Source organism: Neofelis nebulosa, chromosome 3 (genome assembly GCF_028018385.1).
Source record: "Neofelis nebulosa isolate mNeoNeb1 chromosome 3, mNeoNeb1.pri, whole genome shotgun sequence".
NCBI classification, from domain to species: domain Eukaryota; kingdom Metazoa; phylum Chordata; class Mammalia; order Carnivora; family Felidae; genus Neofelis; species Neofelis nebulosa.
The window spans coordinates 205,610,591-205,623,383 of record NC_080784.1 but is presented as its reverse complement, the minus strand read 5'-3'; the positions used below and the strand labels follow the sequence as shown (position 1 = coordinate 205,623,383).

The 12,793-nt window shown below is 47.1% G+C and overlaps 1 protein-coding gene across 11 annotated transcripts in view; it reads left to right on the top strand.

Moving 5' to 3' along the window:
- The window catches only part of FAM193A (family with sequence similarity 193 member A), a 165,602-nt gene extending 154,044 nt beyond the window's left edge, over positions 1 to 11,558 (top strand). For 5 of the 11 annotated variants that reach the window (XM_058719614.1, XM_058719611.1, XM_058719608.1 and 2 more), the window contains exon 21: positions 8,462 to 9,227. In XM_058719614.1, coding sequence (XP_058575597.1) covers positions 8,462 to 8,555 — 94 coding nt within the window. In that variant the 3' untranslated portion in view covers positions 8,556 to 9,227. Of the gene's footprint in view, positions 1 to 8,461; positions 9,228 to 9,668; positions 9,767 to 9,885 lie in introns of those variants that run through there. The other 6 variants (XR_009258691.1, XR_009258694.1, XR_009258693.1 and 3 more) reach the window with 6 other exon arrangements.
- Positions 11,559 to 12,793: the final 1,235 nt, after the last annotated feature.

Here is a 12,793-nt window from a genome sequence, read left to right as displayed (position 1 = left end):
TAGTACTGTGTTCGATAGTATTTTATCTTCTTTGTGAATTTTGGCAAGCAAATTTTATTTTAAAGCTCCTTGTTCCTTCTTTGTTAGTACTTTAACTTCTTTGTTTCAGGTAACCACACACACACACACACACACACACACACACACACACACGGAGCAGTGTGTTTGCTCTGAATGCTAATTGTTCAGGATAGGATAGGATAGAAAAGAAGTCTAAATATTTCTGGAAATTATATTTATTATGTAATTTATGTATGTGTGTGTATGTATCTCAGCAGACGGAATAAAGCATCTGCTAAAGTTGGACATGTGTTCATTACAAAAACTCTTAAGTAGGACTACCCAGGCACATCCTTAACATAATAAAAGGTATCCATAAAGTACAACAAATGCCATACTTACAGTGAAACATTAAAAACTGCCCCTTGAGATTAAAAAAGAAAAAAGAAGAGAAGGATGCCCATCATCACAACTTCTGTTTGCGAAGACGTAAGAAGGAAAAAAAGGATAAGAATCAAGGAAGAAATGGGATTGTCATTCTCAAGTGGTACAGATGTGTTTGTACAAAGTCCAAAATGACCTATAGGTAAATCACTTGCATTAGTAAGAGAGTTTGCCCTGAAGCTAAATTCTGGGGAGCAAGGGATGGAATAGGGACTTTTCTTGGATAAAAGCAGAACTTTGGAGGGAAATTTTCCCAAGGTAGGTCTGTAGGCCTCATATATTTTTGAAATCATGCATGTGCTTATAAACAGAGATTATCAAACACCCAAGACCTGGGGAAAACAAACATCTAGAAATGAAAAATATAATTATTAAAATCAAGATCTTAATAGATATACAATAAACAGCTTAGACACTGCTGAAGAGGGAATTCGTGAATTTGAAGAAATATCTCAGACATACCCCCTGAATGCACCGCAATTCAAGGAAAATAGAAAATAGAAAAGAGGTTAAGAGACATGGAGGAGAGAGACTGAGTCTAACATATATATTTAACTGGACCCCCCCCCCCTCCCCCCCGCCTTTGGAGAAGATGGGGACTATATAAAGAGAAATGGTGCCTGGAGACTCTGAAGAGCTAATGAGAAATCCAAATCTACAAATTCAACAGTACAACATATACCATTAGGATAAACAAATAAAAATCCATTCCTCAACATAGCAAATGTAAAACCCAAAGACCATGGAGTGATATTTTCAGTGCTGGGAGAAAATTGTCAGTCTATAACTATGTTTCCCACAAACCTATTCTTTAACATAAAAGAAAAACTACAGGAACTTGCTACAAAAACATCTGCATAAAAAAAACATCTGGGGCGCCTGGTTGGCTCAGTCGGTTGAGCATCCGGCTTCGGCTCAGGTCATGATCTCACAATTTGTGGATTCGAGCCCCGCGTCGAGCTCTGTGCTGACAGCTTAGAGCCTGGAGCCTGCAGCCTGCTTCGAATTCTGTTCCTGCCTCTCTCTCTGCTCCTCCCCCGCTCATGCTCGCTCGCTCGCTCTCTCTCTCTCTCCCTCTCTCTCTCTCTCCCTCCGCTTCAAAAATAAATAAAAGCATTAAAAAAAAAAAAATCTAAGATTACACTTCAAGAAAAAAGATTGATCTTAGAAAGTCTGATTTGCAGAAAGGAGAGAGAAACAGCCTGATAAATGTCGGTAAATAAAATGCTTTCTTTGTAACAAGATAGTACTAATAGCCAGTTGACATTACGTCTGAAAGAACCACCGTATTGAACAGTAGCTTGTGAGTTAGTGTGAAGTAGAGCTGAGTATCGTCAGGTTCTTTTATCATTCAGGTATTTAGCAGTTAAGTATTTCAATTTTTTTTAATGTTTATTTGTGAGAGAGAGACAGAGTGTGAGTGGGGGAGGGGCAGAGAGAGAGGGAGACACAGAATCCGAAGCAGGCTCCAGGCTCTGAGCTGTCGGCACAGAACCCAAGGCGGGGCTCGAACTCAGGAACCGTGAGATCGTGACCTGAGCCAAAGTCGGACGCTCACCAACTGAGCCCCCCAGGTGCCCCAACAGCTAAGGATTTAATATTCAGACTCTAAGGTGAAGGTGATACAGTTTCACAAGCAGTCCTTAAAAGACTAGAAATAGGCTGTATAAATTGCTAATCTATAGAAGGGGAAAAAAAATCAAAACTCAGAAAAAACAAATGTAAAGAAGGTACAGTAAACAAATTTTAAAAACACGAGAGACACAAGTTCAGTTTTACCAGCAACCATTATAGATAAAAAGTTTGTCAGATTGTGTTAATAATTTTAAATACATATATACATACTTACACACGTGCACGCACACACACATACACGTTCCATTTACAAGAACATACTGAACATACCTAAAACGATGAATAGAAAGGTGGAAATAAAGAGGGAAAAGGAAGCTACTGTACAGTTATGTTATTTATTTATTTATTTTATGTTTAAATTTAATGTTTATTCAGTTTCGAGAGACAGAGAGAGAGAGGGAGACACAGAATCCGAAGCAGGCTCCAGGCTCTGACTGTCAGCACAGGGCCCGACGTGGGGCTCGAACCCACGAGCTATGAGATCATGACCTGAGCTGAAGTCAGATGCCTAACTGACTGAACCACCCAGGCGCCCCTGTATAGTTATGTTATTATCAGACAGAATGTTTTAATGTAAGGGACAGATGAAGGTTGCTGTACAGTAATAAAAGGTTCAGTGTGTGAGGAAGACATAGAAATTTTAAACTAAGTACTTAATGAAATAGTTTCAAGATACAAAAAGGAAAATTGTTTTGGGCTGCACGGAGAATCAAATCCACTCTTCTTGTAGGACATCTCAGACTCTTTCTCTCTGTGGCTGCTCGCTTGAGCAGTGCAAGCACCCACATGGATGTGGGGGATCAGCAGAGCTTGGCCAGCAAGCTGAGTCTAATGAGTACAGATGAAACTGTGTCCAGGAACCGGGGTCTGTGTTCTTACGCACACAGGGAACGTTCACAGAAGCAGAACACTTGCGGGGCCATGGGAAGCAGGGCTCAGAAGTTTCAGAGAATGAACATGCATAATTTGTGTTCTCTGCCCGTAACATGTTTGAGTAGGAAATGTGCAACAAGTAAAATTTTAAGTCCCTTAATACTTGGAAATCTGAAAGTATATACATGTAAATAACTCATGGGTTAATAAATAAGAAACCACAGTAAGACATTTTAAATACACGGAACTAAGAGATAGGGAAAACGCATATGAAAACCTGTAGGATGTGGAAAAAGTTTGCTCTTTCAGTGAAGCCTTGAATGCTGCCAAGTGAGTTTTTAAAACTGAAAATAATGAGTTAGGGATTTCATTTGAGAAATTAGGGAAAGAACAACCAAATCCAAAGAAAGTAAAAGGAGACAATACATAAAAGAAAAATAGTGAAATAAAAAACAAATACAGAGAAGATCAACAAAGCCAAAATTTGACTCTACAAATATTAACTACATAAATGAACCTTTGAGAGACTGGTCAAGAAAAATGGGAAAAACAAAAAAAGACACAAAAGAATATAGTAATTAGATGGAAAGGAACCAGGATGTCAGTGATTATCAAAGTTGGACCATGGCTGTGTCCATTTCACTGCACTCGATTTTGTGTGGGTCTAAATCTTCCATAATAAAGAGGGTTTCTTTAATTTCATGAACATGTAAATGGGAAGGATGGCATAATTAATAACTACAGGTGCTGCGGTAATTAAGATACAAGAGGACACTGGGAACAACTACATGATTAATTTTAAAACTTAGGTACGAAATCAACCCAATAAATAGCTTGAATGATCCAGTAACCATCAAAGAAATCAAAGCAGTTATAAGTCTTCCCAGTGAGAAAACTATATTCTGACGGTTTTGCAGAGAATTCTCCCAAAACCTCAAACAGATTATCCAAGCTTATACTGATTCTACCAGAGAATGGAACAGGATTCCCCACCTCATTTTCTGAGAGAAGGAAGAATTTTATACCAAAATCTGCTAAAAAGCAATACAGAAAACATGAAAAATTACAGATCTCTTTCAGTCATGAATATTAGATGTAAAATCATCAAGAAAAAGTTCACATCAAGAAAAAGTTCAAATCCAACAGTGTTTTAGGAAGCAATATATGACCAAACAGATGTACCCCAGGGATGAATTCAAGGAGTATTTAATATTAGGAAATCCACAAATGCGATTTGCTAAACTGATATATTAACGAAGAACCATATGATCATTCCATAGGTTCAGAAAAAAACACTTGATAAAATCTTAGCACTCTGTTAATTAAAGAGGAGGAGGAGGAGGAGGAGGAGAAGAAGAAGAGGAGGAGGAGGAAGAGGAAGAAGGAGAAGGAGAAGGAGAAGAAGAAGGAGAAGAAGGATAAACTAGCAATAGAAGGAAATATCCTTAACCTGAAAAGATTTACCAAAAGAAGAGAGAGAAAAGAAATTCACATGGAACGTTTTCTGAAATGGGAAACATGGAAGCACGTGCAAAACAGAGGTGCTCTGTTTCCACTTCTGTTCAACCTTAAATTATAATTCCTAGACAGCAGAATAAGAGAAGAAAAGAAAGGCTTAAGGAGTGGAAAGGAGGAAATAAAATTCCATTTTACAGATGATCTAAGGGTCTACAAAGGGGATTACAGAAGAATTTAGTAAGGATCAGTGTACAGAAGTTACATTTCTCTACAGCATCCATAATTTGAAAATGTAATTTAAATAAAGACAGCATCTATAATAGCACCAGAATCTGTGCAATGTCCATGAATAAACCTAACAAAAGTTGCACAGGACTTATGCATAGAAGACTTTGAAACGTGACTGAAGAACACTGAAGACCCAGATCCTATATTCATTGACAGGAAAAGTCCGTATCATAAAGCTGTCGTGTTTCCCAAAATTTATCTGTAGATTTTAAAACCCAAGAAGAATTTTACAAAATTTAGCGTTTTTAAAACATGTTAGGATGGATATATTGTGCTTGCAGTCACACAATGAAATGCTATACAGCAGCGAAAAGGAGTGAACTAGAGCAGTCTGCAACATGGATCTTACAAACTGAATAGTCAACAAAAGGCACAACACGAGAATGTATATAATACCCTGTTTATATAAAGTTCAATTTAGACACAACTGAAGTACATCTTTTTAATATACCCACCAGTCAGTCCAGCAGCTCCACTCCTGGCTGTCTGCCCAAGAGAAACAAGAGTGTATCCACACAAAGACGTACACATGAATGTTTCTAGAAGTTTTATTTGTAATAGCCAGAAACGGGCGACAACCCAGATATCCACAGCAGATGAACAGAATAAACCATGCTCTGTCCATCTGGTGGACGCCACTCAGCAATGAGAAGCATCCTCCTGATGAAACACCATAGATGGATCTGAGAAGCAGTGTACTTAGTGCACAGGAGTGCATCCTGTGAAGTTCCATCTACATGAGATTCCAGAAAATAAGGTTCATCTGTAGTGACAGACAACAGATCGCCGTTTGCCTAGGGCCAGGGAGCCAAGGAGATGACAGACAACAAAGGGACACAGGAACATTGGGGGTTTCCTGGAGATGTTCTGTCTGAATTGAGGGGAGAGTATATTGTTCGGGAATACTACACATAGATGTTAAGACTATAAAGAAAAGCAAGGAAATTATTGACATAAAAAGCCAGAATAGTGATTACTTGGAGCAGGGCGGGGCTCAGCTGTGGCTGAAGCAGGTGCTGGGTAGGGTTGCCTGGGTACTGGCAGCGTCCCAGGGCTTGATTCTCGTGATTCACAGTGTTTGCCTTATAATTTTTCTTTATAGTGCACGTCTGTTTCATTTATTCTTCCTTATGTGTATTACATTTATAAGAAACAAAAACAAAACAAAAAAACTTATAAAGGATTGATAATGATGCTCATTTTCTTGCCCATTTTTTAAAGACTTAGAAAGTCATGATTATTAAAACATCATGATATTCGTGTAGAATGTCGTGGAGCCCAGAAATAGGCTATACAAACACAGAGCTTTGGTTTATAACAAATGAAGGTGTGTTCATAAATGGGGCTGTGACATTTAAATTTGAATACTTAGCTCACACCATACTCAAAGGTCAGCTTTAGATGAGTTGAGATTCTAAATGTCAAAAGCAAGCCTTTTAATTTGGAATATAGGTGAATATCTTTTTGACCTCAGAGTAGGGAAAGATTTCTTAGAAACAACAACCATAGGGGCGCCTGGGTGGCACTCGGTCAGTTGAGCGTCCGACTTCGGCTCAGGTCATGATCTCGCGGTCTGTGAGTTCGAGCCCTGCGTCAGGCTCTGTGCTGACAACTTGGAGCCTGGAGCCTGCTTCAGATTCTGTGTCTCCCTCTCTCTCTGCCCCGTCCCTGCTCATGCTCTGTCTCTGTCTCTCAAAAATAAATGCTTAAAAAAAAAAAAAAAAAAAAAAAAAACCTCAAAAAAAAAAAAAAGAACCATAAGACAAAATATTGATAAATTAAACAACATTAAAATCAACAGTTTTTTTTTAAGAAAGTGAAGAAATAGTATTTGTAGCACATCACAAAGGATTAGTATCAAAATATAAAAAAGAAACATCATAAAACAGAAAAAGACAAACATGTTGACAAACGGGCAAACAAAATGATCGGCGGTACAGAAAAGTGACCAGTAAACCGGCGAGGTCTTTAGCCTGAGCGGGAGCTGGGCGCAGAGGAGCAGCAGCTCTGCCCACCGCTTCTGGGAGCGCAGAGGGGCTCCAGCGACTGTGGGAAAGGGTTTGGCGGAATCGGGTAGAGTGGAAGTGGTACGTTTCACGGAGCCCCACTGCCTGCCCCACATGGGTGTGCATGTGCTCAGCCCAGGCCGAACCATGTGAGCATGGCGTCCACTTGTCTGTTCCCCGTGGTCTGCTCTTACGGCCTTGAAAATAACAAAGTGTGGCTTCGTGGAGGAATTGCACAACATAATGTTGAAAGAAAGCAGTAAGAAAAAAATAATAGACAGTATGGTTCTGTTTCTGGAAGTCCATGAATCAGCACACGAAATACTGCTGAGGAACCATGAGACCTGGGGCTGATTTTCACCTGTGGCAGGGCTGCCTCCTGGGAGAGGATAGCAAGGTGCTGTCGGGCTGGTGGTGTTGGGCTTCTCCACCTGGGCTGGGGGTGTGGTCACCCAGGCTTTCGTGTCATGGTTACCTGTGCACACGTGTTCTGTACGTGTGACACAGTCCACTGCTGACAGCACGGAGGCCCGATGAGGAGGTGGTACCAGAGCATAAGGTGCAGGGGAGCCGGGTGTGTGGAGAGGGCTTGGCAGAGCCAGGGGACTCTGGGCCTGGGGGCCCCAAGGAGCAGCTTGGGCTGTGTGTCCTGTGCCCTGAGAGCCCGTCAGAGGCCTTGCTTCCGTTGGGTTGGAGCTCTTTGTGGAGTGGCTTGCAGCGGGGCCGTGCGTGACCCTTGTAAGCGTCCAAGTCACTGCTCATGGAGACGTGTGGGGCACACATGTGCCAGGGAGAGCCGCTGAGAGCGGCTGCGGGAGAAGGGAGATAGTAGAAGCAGAAGGGAGAGCTTCCAGAAGGTGCAGAAGGTAACATTGCTGGACTCGGGGTTTGACCGGCTTGGCCGGGGAAAGAGAAGTGAGGTTCAGGGCGGGGTGGGGGGTACGACCCTTCTACCTGGACACGGACTGCCGGGCGAGCTGCACAAGAAATTGAGGTTGGTCGGTTTAACCACTGTGTAAACCAACACACTTCCACTTCAGTGGTGAGACAGCAGTAACCATTTTCAGGCTTAATTCAAATTTCTGCTACCCAGATGAGAGCTGGAAAGGTGAAAACTTCAGAAATTATGCCAAGTAAAGGCTTTTGAAAGAAAATGTTCTTCATTTAATACAGAATCGGCCACTGTCGCCTGGGAAGCAGGTGGCAAAGTGTGGTCTTTTCCAAGCCCTGTTTGGCATGCAGCGTGTGACCAAGAGCTGGAGCCCGGGGCCGGAGGCTGGCGCCTGAGGCCGCAGGCGCTCCTCTGCGCCCGCTGCGGCCCTGAGTGCTGGGTGGGCAGTGCAGGCAGCAGTGGGGCCGAGTCTGGCCATGAAAAGTCCCATTCCTCCCACATCTCGCTTCCCCGTGTGTTCGTGGATAAGTGAGGACGGGGGGGGGGATCTCTGTGACTTAGCAGGTGACAGAGGCAGGGTCGTGGCCGTTGGCAGAGCCACCTTCACTGACTCAGGCTCATCAGAAACTTTCCTTGGGCAGCAGCTTCCCTGGGGGACAAGCTGGAGAAGAAGGACACGGGAAACCGGAGGACACTGAGGGCGCTGGCCAGTGTCCTGAAGTGGGCGACTCCCTCCTGAGGGCCCTTCCCTACTCTGACCCTTCTCCCCACACTCCCCCTTCTCCGGAGGACACTAGGCTTTGCCAACCACAGCGAGAACGTGGGCCGTTTCCTTCCGTGACCGTTTGGCTCTTTGTCCCCACAGATTCTGTTTGGATTCGGCTAGACAGACCCGACAAAGACTGTCCATCAACTGGTCCAATTTTAGCTTGAAAAAGGCCACTTTTGCCGCCCACTGAATGAGGACCGCCTGGAGAGGGACGCGCAGGAGGTGGGCCAGGCCTCGGAGCTGCTGTGCTTGCCCAGGGCTGTGCCGGGTGGGCCACCGCACCCGAGACCACCCCCAGACCGAGAACTCGCTGCTCGGCCCGCGTCGGTAGCTCGTGTGCGTGTAGTCTGTGAGCGAGGCTTCGAGCGCAGCGCTGTGCTGTCGGATTGGAACAGTGGCTCCCGCCAGTTTCCCACCACGCGGCCTCGGAGCCTGGGCCGTGGCCAGAGACGCGTTCCGTCATCCACGTGGCTCGTTGCCTCTGCATCTCGCCCTGTCCTGTCATCTGTCCCCGCCGGGGCGCTGCCGTCACTCAGCTCTCGTGTGCCCTGCATCCCACCCGAGGCGGGCTGGGCGGGCAGGCGCTCTTCCGTTCTCCTCCACAATCTACTGTTTAAGAGTGTACACGTTGCGCTGTTTGTGTCTGATCCCCCTGACTTGTAGCCAGCTTGTGTAAGATCCCTTGCAGAATGAGAAAGTTCAAAAACAAAACCCCACCCAGTACTCACACCATCAAGTCTGTTAGAGAGTGTACGACTGTATTAACACGGAGGCCTGCCTGGCTACTTTTTTAACATATTGTTAAGTAATATTAAAATCATGTCTTTCTTTTTGAAAGATGGAATACATTAGTACAGCAGAAGACCTCGTCTGGTTGCTTTCTGCTGGGGCCCAGAGGGCGGCGGGGGTGGGGGCAGGGTGTGGGGCAAGCGGGTGGACCTCCCCACCCCCCCGTCCTCCCTGCAGTGGTGTATCTGGGCCCTTCCGTGTGCCCAGGACAGAGCCCAGCCGGGTAACTCTGAGGGTCTGCTGTGAGAGCAGTGGGGGCACCAAGAAGCAGCAGTGGGGTGCAGGCTGAAGAGGGGACACCGCATTCTAGTCTGCGGGGCAGGGGAGGCACAGCAGGGTTGGTGGGGGGGGACCGGTGGGCTGGGACTGCACACGGCCTAATGGGCACGTGCCCATCCGGCTTTCAGGGAGTAAACTGAAACATCACAAGCGTTAAATTGGGTATACATAAGGAACAACATGAGCAGGATTTCGGATGGAAAGGGGAATTCTGCCTTGGTTCCTTTCTCCTGAGATCTCTGCAGGCAGTTTGTGGGAGTCTCCGGTGGAACCGCCATCCTGTTCCCACCCACTTCCCGGAGCACCCCGGAGCCCCACTGCTCCCCACTCTTGGTAAACCTGCGTGTGTGGCCCGTCCCTGAATGAAGGGGGGGCAATGAGGGCCCCATTTCTGTGTGGAGATGGGGAGGGGGAGGCAGCCTCTGGAGATACTCTGACGGCTCCATCCACAGGACTTCTGGACTGACGGCCTGCAGGTGGGACAGAGCAGAGGCAAGAGGGACTCCTGAGGCTCTGCTCTGAGCCCTGGGCGGGACGGGGTCAAGTCTGGGGTGCTCATCAGAAGCCCAGGTGAGATGTCTGGCGCTGGGGATCGCTGCTCGTGAGCAGAAGGCCCCCCCAGGAACAAGTGTGGACAGGTCGGGCGGGGGGCTGTCCGCAGATCCAGTATCACAGGTGGCGGGAGCATGGCTCGGCAGGGCTGCTGTGGCCGAGGTGAGGTCCAAGAACTGGCCCTGGGCTCCCACCACAACCCCGTGGGAGCTGGTTTGCGGGAAGACAGGGTGGGAAGAGCAGGTCCTGGGACTAGGAGACGGGGTGGCAGCAAGACGAGCAGGGGGACAAAAAGCTGGCTGGCTTGTTCTGCTTTTGTTTTTCTAGGTGGGAGGAAGGACAGCATATCTCTGCTCCTGGGATGACCCAGCAGATCGAGGAGCAGGCTGGGTGGTGACCACAGGAGCCATGTCCTCAAAAGGCCCTGATGTGCCTCCAGGACTTCCAGGCCCAGGCCTCGTCCCTTCCCGGTGAGCGTGAGGGTAGCCGGGCTGGCTGGGCAAATGCTGGGGAGGGTCCCGGGGAGCCTGCAAACCTGGACCCTGCCATCTGGGGAACCTGCCCGCCCAGGCCCATCCCTGAGACCCTGCCCGTGCCCCACCCCATCCTTCTCATGAGTTGGAAGCAGTCCCACCTGTGGGCCACAGCTTTCACCTGTCCTGGGGGCCACAGTGGCCAAAGGGTCCTACCTGTGACATGAGCAGGGCCTTGTCAGGGCCAGGAGTGGTGAGGGGGACCCCTGGGCACCCCAACACAGTGTCCACACACACCCATGTCTCCACCTAAGTTGGCCCCACCTGCCCCCCTGCCACACCCCTGCCCCCCCCCACACACGGGCCAGCCACCTAGGCCTTATTCCAGCCGGCCTTTCTGCTTGAAATCGGGAGATTGCCCTTCCCACGTTCCACACAAGGCCCAACCCTTTCGCTCCTTTGGGTCTTTCCCTGAGTGGGGGTTGGGGGGGGTGTCTCTTTACCATTCCCAGTTCTCAGGAACAGAACACTGAGGATGGATTTCGGGCCTGGGAGGCCCAGGACAGTCCAGGGGTAGGAAAAGGTGGAGGGTCGAGGCTGGCAGGGCTTCCTTAAGTTCAGCCCCTCCCACACAGGTGGAGGCAGGCCCAGGCCAAGACACTGGATACTGTGCCCCCCAGTGCAAGGCTGCGTCGTCCTGCCCAGGCATTGCATTTACTGGTGGGGAAACCAAGGCCCAAGGTGTGCCTGCGAGACATCTGGCCCCAGTGCTACTGTCTTCACAGGGGCCTCGGCCCGAGGGTCAGATCGCATTGGAGTGTCCTCTCCTTTACACAATAAATGATCACGAGATGAAATAAAATAACAGTAGCCAGAAAAGAAACAGTGAAAATGCCCTTTCGTTGAACTTTGTCTACATAGTCAGGCCATTAAAAAAAAATATTATCAAAATGAGCATTATGGTACCAAAAAGGATTAACATTTCTTCATTTCACTAATATATTTTTTTAAAGAAGATAGAACTTACCTCACAGGTCACACTGTGTCGCGGTTTTAAACACAAATAAAACCTCTCGGTCACACATGCAATGACGATTGAAGTAACTCGAGTCCTGGTTCTTTGTCTTCACAATGACAGCCAATCACTGTCTGTCTTGGATCCACTACTAAACCGGAAGAGTAACTGGGGCGGGGCGGGGCGGGGCGGGGAGTGGGGGGAGGAATGGGAACGAACCGCACAGAGAAAATTCAAGCGGTTCTGGACTGTTATGAACTTACTCCTGAAACTGTGTGTCCCTGGGAGCCCTCCAGATTGTCTGCCACAGAGAAGACAGCATAGGACAAGAGGAAGAGTCATAAACGTGTGCCAGTGGCACACCCAGGAAGGAACAAATGCCATGGAAACTGTCCCCGTGCCACACGATCATAAAACCGAGGAAGTTTAAACCACGGTTTTGGATGTTGGACTAGAAGCACATGGCAATGTTTCCTGAGCCGAGGGGACAAAACAGGGTAAGCCCCCTGAGTGCCCGCTTCCTGCCTGGAGGCGGCTTCCAGGACTAGCCCTGGGCAGGCCCATGGCCACACCCCAGCAGGCCTGCTGAGTAGAGTAAGCCAAGACTGGCATGTGGGGAGGCCCAGGCGGCTGGAATTTGTGGGGCAGGGTTCTGAACAGGAGGGGCTGCATCTAAGGAGCTCTGGGCTGGGGCGGGGGGAGGGGGCGGCGGCTTCAGAGTCCCCTGCAATCTACTGATCTTGCAGGTGTGGCTTAAACTTCCAGGAACCCAAGGGAAAATCACCAGAAAGCAGTACATTTGGCTGCAATAGTGTTTCTACCAGCCAGGGTGCAGAGACCTTGAAATACTCGGATATAGACATCGGTGTAGGGTCAGAAGGCTATGATCTTAGCAGTGGGGTTAAATTAGCCCTAGAGTAAAAGCTAAAGCTAAAGGCAAGCCTCGGAAGGCTCAAACTGATCCCAAGTATCTTAACTGCCAGCCGCAACAAAGTCCAACCTAAAGGAATACAAAAATATCCCACACTAAATGAAAGTCTAAGTGAAGTTCTAAAGAAAAAATAAAATATCTGCAATGAAAAATACTCTGGGTAGAGTTAACAGATCAGAAACTTCGGAAAAAATACCCATGAACTTGATGCCTAGGGAACACAAACTACCAGAAAGAAGCACAAAAGAGAATGGAAAACAGTAGCCGGTGGGACAGTGTCAAGCATTCCAACATACATGTAACTGGAATCCTGGAAAAATGAGGAACAACCATGACAAAATACTAATTCAAAATGAACCTGTCACAAGTTTGCTGGAATTACGGATGAG